The sequence below is a fragment of the Astyanax mexicanus genome, chromosome 16, assembly GCF_023375975.1.
Source record: "Astyanax mexicanus isolate ESR-SI-001 chromosome 16, AstMex3_surface, whole genome shotgun sequence".
Lineage (NCBI taxonomy): Eukaryota > Metazoa > Chordata > Actinopteri > Characiformes > Acestrorhamphidae > Astyanax > Astyanax mexicanus.
The window spans coordinates 20719736-20735441 of NC_064423.1; the positions used below are offsets into that span (position 1 = coordinate 20719736).

Below are 15706 nucleotides of genomic sequence, written 5' to 3' on the forward strand. Positions count from 1 at the left end.
GAGTCCAACGCTGCACAAAAGCCCAGATTCCTCCTCTTTACAGCTTCATTCCACACTGCAGTCAGTGACAGAAATCACTATGGTGATTTTAGTGTTAGGACAGTAATGTGACTCTGAGGAATTAATAACTCTGCTTTTCCATTCCAGCCATAATGACCCAAAGCCAAACTCAGAGACAGACCCCAGTCTGGCTGTAAGCACTTGTTAGTGTCTCTGTCCTCAATGTGCAGAGAGAAGAGCAGAACCCTTAGGACCAGTTCAGCCATGAGGATTTGGGTTTGGGGATTCAGCAGTGCCATCACAAATCAGCCCAACAAGTGACAGGAACTTGTATCTAGCACTGAGGAAAACATCAAAAGTTTTAATGCAACGGAGACAAAAACATATTTATAAATTCTGTTTCTCAGACATTAAAATAATTTTTTTAAATTTTATAAGCCCTATTTTGGAACCACTGATACAGTGAGAGGGTCGCGAAAAAACTGATACAGTGAGAGGGACTGATGGACACATGATTATACTTTAGAACAAGGTTTTATGACTAAAAATTGAGAAATTATGCACTTAATGAGTCACAGAAGAAACTTTGAAGGAGAGATTATAATTGTTTTGCACAATTGATCACGAATCCTCACCGGAGAACGATGATGCTGCAGTTTTTAGAAACAGTAGGAATTATTTCTTGCTAAATATATGCTTTATCCCACTGAGTGTTTGTGTCAAAAGTGATGGCACAGTGCTGAAACTTGTACTGAGCGGAAAGGTTAGAAAATATGTGCTGGTTAGTCTGTGGGAGGTGCCGGTAGCCAAGATAAGACGGATAAACACTTCAAAAATGAGTAGCGTTTTCAGGTATTTTAAATTAAAAAGATAAAATATCTGCATGTAAAATCGTGATTACTACATTTTGAAAATCACATTAAAACTGTAATTTAAATCAATTCATAAAATCATGAAAATCGCCAAACACTAGTGGCAGCTATTTTAAGAAACTGGAACTGCTTATATTACCTTAGTAATATTACATTTGTAAAACGAAATGTGCAGTATCAATCCATACCTTACAGCCCAGTTTAAAAGCAAAATAATACTAATAAGTAGAATGTAATGTGGATGTCGATGTAGGTCATGTATTTAGTCTTAAATTGTAAAGGTCTATTCATTCTTGTTTGTGTTTTTGATAAATATTTTGTATTTTTAAGATTTAAAAAAAAAAGATTCTGAAGTGTATTCATGGAAATCTGACTAGTACTAATCAGCAGCTATAAGATATAAAGAAATTGCTATATTTCCTTTTATTCCAAACTATTCCTTTAAGAGGCGCTGTCCTTAGTCAACACCACATCTGTCCTTAAAGCTGTGTCAGGTCTTTTTGCTGCTGCTGTGTAGCACAATGACCTTCCACTGCTCAGCACTGGTGCTGTCCTTTAGTGCACTCTCACACTGCCTCTCTAACACACACACACACACACACAGCCAGACACACGCAATGCCTCTGAGAACTGACTACTCACATTAGTCTCATATGCTTATTCTAGCAAAACCTCGGGGCAGGGTGGGACAAACTTTCTCAGTAATGCACACACCTCGCTGTTGGGTTGGAGACTATGCAGCCTGTCAGAGTGCAGTTCACTTCACTGTAAAGCTCCAGACTGACAGGTTTAGCTCGCAGCATCTCTTCAGGCTGCAGCTCTACACGCCGCATCTCTGCCCAGTGAAAGATGTAATCTTTTCTCAGGGCTTTTTTTTAATTGAGTGTCTGACTCTAATCATGATTACGATGTATCCTCTCATAAACTAGAGAGGATGTATCCTTGTACGCCCTTTTAAAACCCTGGGTTGTCAGTCTGCTCATTTTTGGAGCATTTTGGTTTTTTTTGTTTGGTGTGCAGGTGCCAGGAAATCAGACTAGCATCTCCTGATTTTCTCTCTGACTTGACTGGCTGGATGACAGACAGAAAACTGATGAGCTGCTTTTCCCCTCAGACAGCCCCCCTGCTGATCGCATTAGTTCAAAATCCACACAAAGGCAAAGAAAGTTCTTTTTGTTTTGAGAACGGGTTTGTGAATTAATCTGCAGGCTTCTATGTAGGATACGGTTTGATATGTTTATGCAGTACTGTGCAAAAGTCTCAGGCAGACCTGAAAATGGCTTCAAATCTATTTGTTTATGCAAAACTGGAATAAATGCATAAACATCACAATATTCTGGCAAATTTTGTTTTAGCTGGGGATGGAGAGTAAAGTATTTTTATTGCAAGAAAATGAAGAAAATATTTGATGGATTTGTAACGGATAAGTAACCTCAGCATAAATGACTGGAATGGGAGCATCTACTCGATTTACACACTATCATCACCTCTAAAACACCTGATGAAAACCAACATTATAACTGACTTAACCCTTAAAATGCCTTTTCCTGTATAGGGGCAGTTAAATAACTGGAAAAAAAATTGAGGGCTTTGTTAAATTTCCTTAAGGATCAATAAAGTACCATCCATCCTTCCAATGTTCCATCCATCCCTCTAAATCTCCTACAGGACACTTGGAGAAGCTGCATGTTCACTCTCTACTCCACTTACGAATTCGATTATAAATGCACTTAATAATTCCAGATCAGTAACAGGAATCAACCCCAAATTCTGCATGTTTGAAAACTTGACAAACATAGCGAAATGAAAGGTTTGGAGGACATGAACTGTTTGATTAATTTGTATTCAGGAATATATAGATTTTAAAATGAAGGTCAGGAGCCAATTTTATGATTTTATTCTTTATATTCGGACATTAGCAGATTTACAATTACAATTATTATTTTCACTAATGTTCCTTATCAAACATGAAAGTTTTTACTGTAATGCTTGAATACAAATTCTCAAGATTTTGTGGTGTCAGGCAGACAAATGACAAAAATCCTAGCCTGTTTAGGGGTTAAAGTAAATTTAGTATGTAGGCATTATGCTACGCTACACAATGACCTGCCTAGAGCTACCAGAAGCGTCACACCTCATAGGAGTCCCTAGGTTCGTCTTCTCACTTTGAGTGCAGGACGTTGTTCAACAGCTGAGCTTTGTCTTAAGACTTACGAACGTAAAAACTGTAAAAATAAGGAAAATAAAAAAGTGAAATACATTTCCTATTTTTAGAGGCAGCCATTAAGATTAAAAATATCAATTATCACAACAATTTGCTTTAATATATTGAATAACCTAAAACTTTTAGAACCCTGGTTATGCACTTGTTTAGCTGGTCACTTCGTACTTGTTAAAAAATGATCAGCAATTAAAAGACGAAATCCAAAATGATCTGCAGGTGACAAGCTATCCTAGTTAATGTTTTTTTGCAATGTCAAAATAAGACTGAAAAACATTATACTGTATATTAGGTACGTTAAAACATATTTTGGTCACTGAATAAATCCAGATGTGTTCTTTGATAGCTTTGAAATCTAAATCACTATAATAAAACAGTAAAAAAGAAAACTGTTTTAAGCCCACATTTTGACTGGAACTGTATGTTGGGTTCAGTGTCTGAACTGGACCCGACCTGCTTTTAGCTGAACCTTAAAACGTTCACAGAAATGAGGATGGACACATGTCTGTGGCAGCATGCCAGTCACCGCTGTCCCGACAGCAGCAGGCCATGTGAGGGAGTTTAAATGGGGACGAGTGCTGAGGTGTTAGCGGGGCTCTTCTGGTTGGCTAAATCTGGTTGGCTAGAGCTGTAGGGGGGTGTGGGGGGCAGACTAGCCAAAATGACATCTGCCCACACTGCCAGAACGGCTGGGTCACCAGGAGGAGGACTGTAGAACACAGAGTGCTCTAAACAACAACAAAAAACGACACATCAGCGAAACGTCCTCCTCGTAACATCAAACTGAGAGATACCAGAGACTCCCGGAAGACGAGCCCATGACTCAGCACAGCCAGGAATCCTTTAGCCAGCATCCTGGCATACATTGTTACGGGCATGACACAGTATTTGTGTTATGTAGTGCGATTTGTTGACAGATCACCTTAGTAACAATTTATACACAATCATCTGAGCAGTGACAGTCTATTAGAACGAAGTGTGCTTGCCCCAAAGCTCCACGATATAATTCCTAATTTCATTCAATAGCTCTGGAAAACATTAAGACACCACTTTGGTTTCCGAATCAGTTTTTCAAATTTTGCTATTAATAGGTATATGTTTCCCCCAAATTCCAAGTAAAAAATGTTGTCATTTAAGAAAAGGCTGAAATAACAAAAAAGATGCAGAGCTTTCAGATTGCAAATAATGCAAAAAAAAACAAAAGTTCATATTTATAAAGTTTTAGGAGTTCAGAAATCTATATTTGGTGGAATAACCCTGGTTTTTAATCACAGTTTTCATGCATCTTGGCATGTTCTCCTCCACAAGTCTTACACACTGCTTTTAAATAACTTTATGTCACTCCTGGTGCAAAAATCCAAGCAGTTCAGCTTGGTTTGATGGCTTGTGATCGTCCACCTTACTCTTAATTATTTCAAAGGTTTTTTATTTGGTAAAATCAATGATGGTCTTTTTTCCAGAGTTGTAATTCATATACTAATATAAACAGTATAAAAATTGCTGTCCGTGATGTATGTCATCATGCCAGTAGTGTTGTAATAAAAACAGCTAGTTTAAAATCTGGGTCTAGACCAAGACCAGGAGTGAATGAGACCGAGACCAAGACCAGAATAATTAGAATATAATTTTTTGTATTAAAACTGCTATATAAATACTCAAGCTAGGGCTGAGCGATACTGTAAAATAATGAATATAATATTTAGCAAATATATGAGCAATTCCCGATTACAACAAGCAGTTTAAACTAACACTAATGCTGTGCTGTAACATAATACTTATTGCTGCATTAGGACATGAGAAAACTGTAACAAAGGAATTTTTGATTCAGTAACACTGAGATAAATAACTGAAAATGGCACAGGGATTTATCAGTCTACTCATGCTTTAGCAGAGATTAGTACCACTGACAAAAATAACTGACAATAACGCAGAGATGTATCAATCTACTCAAGGTTTTGGAAGATGCCTATTGTTAAGTAACCTACATTTCTTTCTGTTCACTGCTTTTAAAAGAGTAAATAAAATGAGCCTTGGTTATTTAAATTGTTATTATTTTAGCTCCTAACTAGGTGCCAAAAAGGTTAGATGGCTTTAAAATCACAGCCAAATATTCTAATAGAAAAAATGCACTGCTAATTACAATACTGCAACAAATCACCAACTATTACAACAAAAAAAGGATATTATTTAATCCCTGTTTAAAAACATGAAGTGCTTTTAGAAAATTAATCTGGTCCAATTCAATACATAACCAGTCAATACATAGGCAGTATAGCGATATGCATTCCTGATGCTTCCAACTGCATCTCAACCCTGTGGATAACATTTTATTAATCTGTATAATGGAAAAGATTTTGTAAGATTAGAAGAGCAATTTTCTGGCACCAAATATATCTTGGCAGATCGACTACATCTGGCACAAATGGACTGTGCACAATTCATTTTTTGCCAAAGTAAAGTCCATGCATAGCAGCTTAGCCTCTCATTGTCTCTGTCCATCTATCTCTCTTTTACTTGGATAGCAGCTACAGTAGACTAATCACCGAGGCCCACTAAAGAAGGAGGCTTCAGAGAACTCGCAGTATGCCCACCCACTCACCTTCGGGTTCTCTACAGGCTCTGCGTTCTGCGCTTCCGTCCTCCTCTGCTCCTGCATGATGATTTCCTTCAAGTACTCGTTCACCTTTTAGAACAGAGACAGCCAACATCACACAGTTGATATTAAAGTGCTTAATCAAAGAAGCTCTAAAAGCAATATATAAATCTTTTTGCAAAAACATTAACACTGAGACTTAATTGTAATAGTCTTGGCATTTAGTTGGGATGCCGAGTGGTCCAGCGGTCTAAAGTGCTGTCACTATGAGTGGGACGTTGCAGGTTCGAACTTTGCCATCAAGCTGCCGGTGCTCGGAGAGAGTACAATTGGCCCAGCTCCCTCCAGGTGGGCAGATGGCGCTCTCTCCCCACATCTCTCCTGGGATGATGTTCACAGAACAGGGCTTCTGTGAACTGATGTACCGGAGCCAAGTCGCTGCGCTTTCCTCCTGCGCTGTGATGCTGCTCAGCAATCCTGCATCAGCAGGAGTTCAAAAAGAAACGGTGGTTGACTTCACATGTATCAGAGGAGGAATGTGCTAGTCTTCACCCTCCTGGTGTGTTGGGGCATTACTAGTGATAGGGGGAGTCCTAATGAGTGGGTTGGGTAATTGGCTACGTAAATTGGAAAAAAATGGGAACAATTTGAAATAAAAATATAAAAAAAGTCTTGGCATTTAGTTGAAAATCTGGGTTTTATTTAATTAGACTAATAATATATATATTAGAAAACTAATTATTAGTTTTCATTGGTGGGGGACAGTGGTTAATTTAGTGTTGTGTTTAAACCCCAACCACTAGGGAGCAGTGTTATACTCTGCTGTTAGATCCCACTGTTCTGACTGGATAGAAATGTAACATTTATTTATTTTTTTTTACAAATAAAAAAGTGTGTTTTAGATTTTTGATTATGTATTGTGTTGCATAACATATTGCCAAGTTCTTGCCAATACACAGCCCTAAACAACAACCTCCTTGCATTAGAATTTGTGTTGTAAACACAGCACAAATTACAGTGTGTGCATATGTGTGTGTGTGTGTGTATGTGTGCGCACTGCGGTTGGTATTTTGCAGCACAGTTGATCTGCGAGGGAATGTAAACAGTCCGAGTCCGGGCCCACAAGGGACATCCTTTAGGCAAGTCACAGAGATGACAACTCAGATGGCACACTATTACTGTATTTCAAACAAAACTAGTCCTATACAAATAGGGTATTTTAAGCAATGGTTTCATCAAAAAGCTCACAAGAATTTTCCCCTTACATAAAGTAGTCATATACAACTCTGGAACAAAAATAAGAGACCACTTAAAATTGACGAGTGTCTTTGTTTCTACCAAATTAAAAACCTCTGGAATATAATCAATGGGAAGATGGATGATCACAAGCCATCAAACCAAACATTTTTTGAATTTTTGCACCAGGAGTGGCATAAAGTTATCCAAAAGCAGTGTCTAAAAGTGGTGGAGGAGAACACCAGTCTTGCTACTGCTGTCACCATAAAAATTGGCATCTCTGTGGTGCTGCTCATAAGAGGCGTGGACTTGTTTTTCTCTGTAAAGCTGTTTTGTGACAACTTCTGTTGTAAAAAGCCCTATATAAATGAATTGAAATGGCAAGATGCATGAAAACTGTGATTTAAACCAGGGTTATTCCACCAAATATTGATTTCTGAACTCTTAAAACTTTATTAATATGAACTTGTTTTTTTTTTTATTTGAGGTCTAAAAGCTCTGCATCTTTTTTGTTATTTCAGCCATTTCTCATTTTCTGCAAATAAATGTTCTTATTGACAATATGTTTATTTGGAATTTGGGAAAAATGTTGTCTGTAGTTTATAGAATAAAACATAAAACCTATAAATAGCAAAATCAGAGAAACTGATTCAGTGGTCTTTTATTTTTTTTCAGAGCTGTATGTGTTCCATTGCATATTTAATAAATGCAATCAGGAAAAAGTGGCAAAATAAATGAAAACCTACAAAAAACTGTATTATATTTTTGACCTTTACACTAATATTTTATATTGTTGGGTTTTGGTGCATCACCAATGTTTTTTGGAAAGCATTTCCAACAACATTTTGAATAAAATGGAATACAAACTGTACCATTGCTCCCCAAAGTCATGTGGCCTAAACAGGGAAAATAAGCTGCACATCACAATTAATTCATTTTAAATTCATTGTTGTTGTGATGTCACCAAAAACAATTCAGTTAAATATACCATATGTTTTCTATGTATGGTTTAGTCTGGACTGTTTTTTGAATGAGATACAATGCAGGGTGGCCAATCAGAATAGAGACATTTCTATATACCACATTTACAGGCAAACTAACAAAACAGCCTGTTTAATTCTGAATCCTAATGGGAGTTTTGTACCCTATCACACAGACAGGGTCAACTGTGTTTACCTTATTCATCCAGCTGGTGACAGCATCCTCCGTATCATACGGTACATCCCCCTCAGCGTAGTCTGTGGAATACTGCTGCATACACACCACCACCTTCTCCACGCTCACCGTCTCCACCGTGTAGGCCATCATCAGGGTGTCGATCATCGCCAGGTGCGCGCTCTGAAAGGATGATGCATCAGAGAAGCTCAGTCATTGATCACAACACCAACGAGCCCCACCCATCTCTCGATACCTCAAACACCTGTATTAGCTTTCACTTTGGTTGGGAATCCTTCCTGTAGTGGTTGCCCTGGAAACAGCAGCATCCATCCCCTGTTGCTCGACCCAATTAGAGATAATGTTCTTAGAGACAGAGCTGTGGCCCCTACTGCCTGTGCTTGGGGGCCTTCTATTAATTTTCTACTATGAAATGTGTGTATATATGTATGTGTGTGTGTGTGTTACACTGCACATCATACATGTATACACAAATAAGATAATTACACAGTAAGGATTTATAACACATCAAGGGACTGGAATATAAAGAAAAACAAAAGTGTGTCACTATGGTTTATCCAGTGATGATAGCTTATTACAGTGTTGATCATTTCCACAAAGCTAATAGGATTTTTACATCGTATGGGTCAGAAATGGGTAAAGAATAAAGGAGGAGAATGCATAGTGGAATGTCCACTAGGGGTGGGCGATACAGCCCAAAAATAATATTTATGATATTCCGATATTCCAGGGTATTACTGAAATAAGGATATTCCTTGCAATATGACAAAACATCAACATTTTTTTAAAATTAATTTTAATTAAATTAGTTTTATTAAGTATAAATATTAAAGTTTTATACATTCACTAGAAAGGTTGTTCTATGTTGCAAATAGTAACTTTCCAAGACCCTGATTTTGTATTAAATAATAATAGTGTAGCCCCAAAACAATAAAACAAAATAAAATAAAGCAATATAACAACATAAATCTACCACGAAAATAAAGTGTAGCAAATTTAGTGCATGCAAACTGCAAACAATTAAAAGTAAATACAGTGAAAAGCTAAACAAATTGAAAATAGACTGCTTTCAAGATATTGCAATATCAAGATATTGAGTTCTTTATGGCCACAAACATTTGGGCACATATTATGTGTATGTGTGTGTCTATATAGAGAGGAATGCCAAATAATGCACAGAATTGCTGTACTATGTGTCAGTTTCACACAAACAATACATACACATATTTGTTTTTTTTTAATTAAATTTAATTAAATTACAAAACAAGTTGATATTTTGAGATTTCATTTTTTAGATCTTTATACAACAGTTTTTAATCCATTATTACTTACGAAATATTGCCCAGCCCTAGTCACAATGCTTATCTTTATCTGTAACATAATTCAATAAAAACATATGTATTATTAATATGTATTAATATTTTTACAAGTTTTTCAGTACTGTAATGTATATAATGTTTGCATTTCTGCACTTCAATCTCATAAAAAACATTTTTTTTTATATGATCAACTAAAGCAGATTTTATATCAGTAATTTATACTTTAGCCAAAGAAATGAAATAAATTTTAACATAATGTACAGTTACAGTTACTGCTATTATGGGTCGCACCACATGATTTTGTGACACTTTTAATAACAGCAACATGACAACTGACTAATATTTTATGAAACATTATAGTGAGTACATATATATAGTACTACATAAGTACTACATAATTAACTATACAAAATAAATCAAAACGAATCCCATTGTCTCTCATATACCTGCCCCATTGGGATATTTCAGCTAGATCACTCATAGCAGTGAGTTACCAATTCAGGAGATGTACTTTCCCTATTTAATACTACTTATCCTCAAAGACCAGAACTGTTAACTAATGCCCACTTTCATCTGAAGCAGAGGAGCAGCTGTCCACTATGGCCTGAGAGGTGATTAGATGATATGTGGTTCTAATCTGCCAGCCCATCACGCCCGCACTTCCATGGGAGGCGTAAATCTCCCTGGCTTCTAATAACATCCCACACGCTCTTGACATTGCCCTCAATTTATCAATTCAAATGATGAGCCACAACAGCAGATTACCTCTTTACATATCTGCTTGATGCACACACACACCAAATAATAATAATTACCACCGCACCCACCGTGACAATTTTCACTACAAATTAAAAACGTGTCTCCTTTCCGAGGCCCGGCAGGCACAGACTGACACAAGACTGAATGAAAGTCTTTAAGAGGATATTGATTGTGTTTTGCTAGAAGCTCAGTGAGGCTAAATGAAAGGAGATCAGTCTTGTTTAGTACACAGGGCTGCAGTAGTCTGCTGATGAGTGATTTACAGAGAAGCGCTGCTCTGAGAGAAGCGAGGGGTTGTGTGATGTACACAGCTGAGTGTGATGTCAACATTGCTGCCTTATGTTCTGAACGCATGCCAGGTCAGCCAGCTGGGAGCTAATGATATATTTTCCTATCTTTGTGCAAATGGGGACCAATGCTAGATGCTTAAAGATTTTTCATATAGTAAAGATTAAAAAAATCAGCCCTAGTACCCCCTCTGCCCTGTTCATACTCATATTTACACTTGGACCAGTTTGAGAAGCACTGCAGCCATTGCAAGTAAATATGTTACGTTCACACGGCATGTAAAACTGGTCCAAATCAGGTATTTTTCGTTATATATAAATATGTGTTTTTATGACAGGAGATCACAATCCTCTGCTTACTAAAAGAAAATAGCTGCATGCTTGTAATTTGCAAAAGATCACATTGACACTCCATCAATGTTACTGGCAAAATGTTTTGAAGACAGATGATACTAAGTTTAAAACATCTGAAATCAAATAAAATATCTACATCTGGCACATAAAAAGCACTTCACACCATCATGAAAACGTCATCCCAAGCTTAAAGTATGGTGGTGGGAACGTGATTTCGGCCTGCTTCGCATCTTCACTCACAATTATCGAGGGGAAGATGAATTTTCCTAGTGTGACAAAATATTCTACAGGATTATGTGAGTGTCTGATCCTCTGAAACTCTGTAGAAGTTGGGTTATGCAACAGTACAATGACCCAAAACACATAGGCACATTATATTTGATATTACCCATGATATTGATAAAGATCAGATTGCAATTTATGACATTTATTCAGACAAACATGAAATTCCAAAGAGTTTACATACGGTTTATTTATATACTGTATATACCTCAAAATAGTAGCCTCTGCTACAGTATTAATTTTAGCATATTAAGTTGCAGAAGTCTCTGGTGTCTGTTGTGTTGCACTTACAAATTAACGACTAGTCGATACAAGTGAAATTGGATATTAAGTTTCATTAAGTTTCATGGATATTAAGTAAATCATTGCAGCCTTAGTGACCATATTATCTTTTCTCTTGTCCTGCTTTTTGAGGTCTAAAAATTAGGGATTTTAAAAAGCTACCAAAGCTACCTAAAATAAATTTGGCTTTTTTATAGAGTCTAGACTATTGCAACCTTTCTGTCCACTCTACCCACCATTTATTTTTAAAGCAAATCATTTTTCACTAATTTGAATATCTATTGTAAACCTGTAATTAATCGGTGATTTTAGTATCTGTATAAGTGTTTTTGCCAAAATAATCATATCAAATATCAGTGCATCCCACATTAATACAGAGGTTACTGTGAATAGCGTATGCAGTCATTAAACACAGCCTCAGCACACCTGTCCTGCCGCTTATCCAAAATCTGCACAGCCGCTCCAATAGGCAGCTCAGATCCCTGAGCTCAGCTTCTGCCACATCAAACTAAAGTGAGTGAAGTAGGATGAAGGGCCTTCAGAATCAGCTCCGAGATTCTGCAGTGCTGTAGTGCTGTCCCCTTCATACTCAGCACTTCCTCGTATGTGACTCTGCCTGTCCACTGGACATATATAACACAATGCTGCTGCATAAGCCATAACACTCCTGCGTGTGTTATCATCACAGCGAAACAAAGACACTGGCTTACGCAAGAGCTCCGCGTTCTCACTTAAGCTGATTACCCAGACACACACAAATCAGTGTCCTGATTAAACATACTACAGCTGTGAAGCTCTGCCAATGACCTGTGTGAATTTTCTGGGCTAAAAGTGCATTTCTATATGTACCACATGTTTCAGGTGTACTATTTTATGTAAATGTTTGTGCTAAAAAATGTAAATATCCTTACCTTTGTGAGTGTACGAAAGATTTTTAAATGTTTATCCAGTTTGTTCACAAAGAATGGATTGAGAAATTAAAACAAAGAAAATATTGCTTTTAAAAGCAAGAATTGGGGCGGTTCGAATCCTGTTCATGTAGCTTGCCATCAGCTTCCAGAGCCCTAAGAGAGCCCAATTGACCTTGCTCTCTGTGGGTGGGTAGATGGCACTCTTTCCCCACATCACTCCAAAGGGTGATGTCGATCAGCACAAGGCGCCTGGGAGCTCACGTATCAGAACCGAGTTGCTGCGCTTTCCTCTGAGCGCATTGTGATGCTACTCAGCAATGCTGCATCAGCAACAGTTAAAAAAAAGAGGCGGTGGCTGACTTCACATGTATCGGAGGAGGCATGTGCTCGTCTTCACCCTCCTGGTGTTGAGCCATCAGTAGTGATAGGGGAGTCTTAATGAGTGGGTTGGTTGATTGGCCGTGTAAACTGGGAGGAAAATGGGATAAAAAATGAAAAAAAAAAAGATAAAAAAGCAAGAATTAAGTATTTATTAAAAACGTATGTTAGGGTTTATGAATAAAAAAATGGCACTGAACAAACAACCGTTCCATTAACAACACTGTTATGAATAATTCTTAGTCAAAGGTAAATTAATTTTAAGACAGAGGCCTTGTTAAAGCAGCATTTTATGATAGTTAATATTTTTTTATAGTATGCGATTTGAGCCACCCCTAAAGGACAAGCTTTCCACATGCATTTGTTAACAAGCTGGTAAATTAAGTATATAAATGATTTACACACAGTTTTTATGAATATTATCCTGCCCCCTCACCAGATTTATATTAACTTAAAGCTGTTATCTTTAAGGTGAAAATGCTCCACAATGCTGCATTGTGTACAGTATTATAAATGTAATACATCTGTTCACTTAATTTGAGATTCCTTATGTTTCTTCATAAAACATCTTTTATCTTGTGAATACTGATGGAAGCTGTTTGTAAGGCTGTGTACTTATTGTTACATTTTCAGAAGATGATTTTATAAGTTACATTGGAATTCACAAATTACACTGAAAATTGCGTATTTATAATACCCAAGGTATAGCTAAGGGATTTATTTGTTTTAGCTATTAGAATTAGTGAAGCACCAGTGTGAGAATTCTGGGACGATGTCAAAATGAGATATTATACATGTATAGTTCACTGATTTAAGCTAGTTTTTAATTGTTTGTATTAGAAACGAAGTGCAGTATACAGTACGTCGCTACAGAAAAAACTGCATATGTTTTAATGTGGGAGATTTCATATCTATATAAATGTACTCACCCGCGAGACTAATATATATTGTGACCTCATGTTACTAAATCAGGGCTTGAGATCTAATAAGAAATTTTAATATCACCACATCCCTGGAGAAGCCAAGAACAGTACAGTAAGCCTTACTGCCCAGCAGTCCAGTTTTAGCCTCAGCTTTACAGTTCACTTACTTCATCCCATCACAGACCAACATGGAAAAGCACTCAGGGGCATCCTCTGATTCACTGTGTTCAATAATGGAGCTGTACAGAAGGCATATGTGGAAAAAACCTGTAAGCTGTGCTCTTTAATACTGGAAGTTCCAGTCTCAACTACCATATGTATTATTACACACACAAAAAAAAACATCATCATATCAAAATATCTCTATCTCTATTACAATACAAATGTGATATACAGTGAGGCATTAGAATCTGCACTATAAATATGATTGATATGTCTATTTTAATTAGCAATGACTGTAAAATAATTGATAATTATTTATTTTGTCATTTCCAACTAAAACTCAGAGATAAATTGCCTAATATACACATGCTACCACAATCTTTTTTAAAAAATATGTTAAACATTACAGTTGACAATTATGAACACTTGTCTGGTGAAAAAATGCATTATTACATTGTTTTTTATCACATTATTTAAGTACAGATATATTATTCTGAATAATGAATAAATGTTATTTATTGGTTCGTTTATCAATAAATTTTGGCACAGTGTAAAGGACAGTTTGTTCAAATTTTCTAGTAAACTAAAAATCCACAAAAATGGAGATATTTGTTTTTCATTGGACAGCGACGATATTCAGCCTGCATCAACTTAGTCCCACCAATTCATACAGCAGTTCTCAGGACTATTGAAGTCTTAAAGTGTTATGTTCTTTGTAAATGAGGCCATCTAATCAAACAGACACAGAACAAAGGTAATTTATCTGACATCTTAAAAAACACATAGATAGAAAATGCTAAAGATTGAACAGTCTCTGTTTTTATTCTGCCAAGATAAGATCAGGTCTACTGAGGGCTGAAGTAATACTTATCAAACCATATTTGAGAGAAGCGTAAAATCAGATTAAGCCCGACACTTTGGGGGTTTTCCGCAAATTAACACTAATAATGTCAAAAATTGGCTGTTAAATATCTGTCCCATATATACAGCTCTGGAAAAAAATAAGAGAGCTCTTCACTTTCTCTGATTTTGCTATTTATAGCTATATGTTTGAGTAAAATGAACATTGTTGTCTTATTCTATAAACTGCAGACAAAATTTCTCCCAAATTCCAGAAAATAAGAAATGGTTAAAATTACAAAAAAGGATGCAGAGCTTTCAGACCTCAAATAATGCAAAGAAAACAAGATCATATTCATAAAGTTTTTAATAAAGAGTCCAGAAATCAATATTTGGTGGAATAAAAGTTGTTTTAATCACAGTGTTCATGCACCTTGGAATGTTCTCCTTCACCAGTCTTACACACTGCTTTTGGATAGCTTTATTGCACATGTGCAAAAAATTAGGCAGTTCAGTTTGGTTTGATGGCTTGTGATTATGTATCTTCCTCTTGATTATATTCCAGAGGTTTTCAATTTGGTAAAATGAAAGAAACTCATAATTTTTTCTTATTTTTCCAGAGCTGTATGTCCCATAGAAAATGCAGAACAGCATAGTTTCCATGATGGCACAATGTATGTGGGGTGGGGTCTTTTTTTTCTTCAGAGCTCAACATAATAACGTCAAGGTCTAAATGTCTCAAAGTAATTACTTTCTTCAAGTTCATAAATAAATCTTTTTTCTTGGTGAGATTTTTCTTGTTACAAAAGGGGATTATTTAGCAAATCATTATTTTACCTGTACGACTTATTTTTTTGTGATAGGCAGTGAAGATTCACAAGTATCTTCTGAAGGCACAACAACGCCTGTACTTCCTCAGACGGCTGAGGAGGTTTGGTCTGAACCCCAGCATCCTCAGGACTTTCTACACCTGCACTTTGGAAAGCATTCTGACGAGTGGAAGGAGGCTCAGAAGCTTGAAGACCAGAACCAGCCGGTTCCGAGACAGCTTCTTCCCCCAAGCAACCAGGCTGTGGAATAGCCAGTAGAACGGTGTTCTGCCCAACCCACC

At 36.7% G+C, this 15706-nt stretch overlaps 1 protein-coding gene across 8 annotated transcripts in view; it reads right to left on the bottom strand.

Moving 5' to 3' along the window:
- Nucleotides 1-15706, bottom strand: part of camsap2a (calmodulin regulated spectrin-associated protein family, member 2a) — a 64759-nt gene that overhangs the window by 28051 nt on the left and 21002 nt on the right. For all 8 annotated transcript variants that reach the window (XM_007233215.4, XM_015601268.3, XM_007233212.4 and 5 more), the window contains exons 3-4: nucleotides 8099-8260; nucleotides 5693-5776 (exon numbers count right to left, since the gene is read on the bottom strand). In XM_007233215.4, the coding sequence (XP_007233277.3) occupies nucleotides 5693-5776; nucleotides 8099-8260 (246 nt within the window). The remainder of the gene's footprint in view (nucleotides 1-5692; nucleotides 5777-8098; nucleotides 8261-15706) is intronic.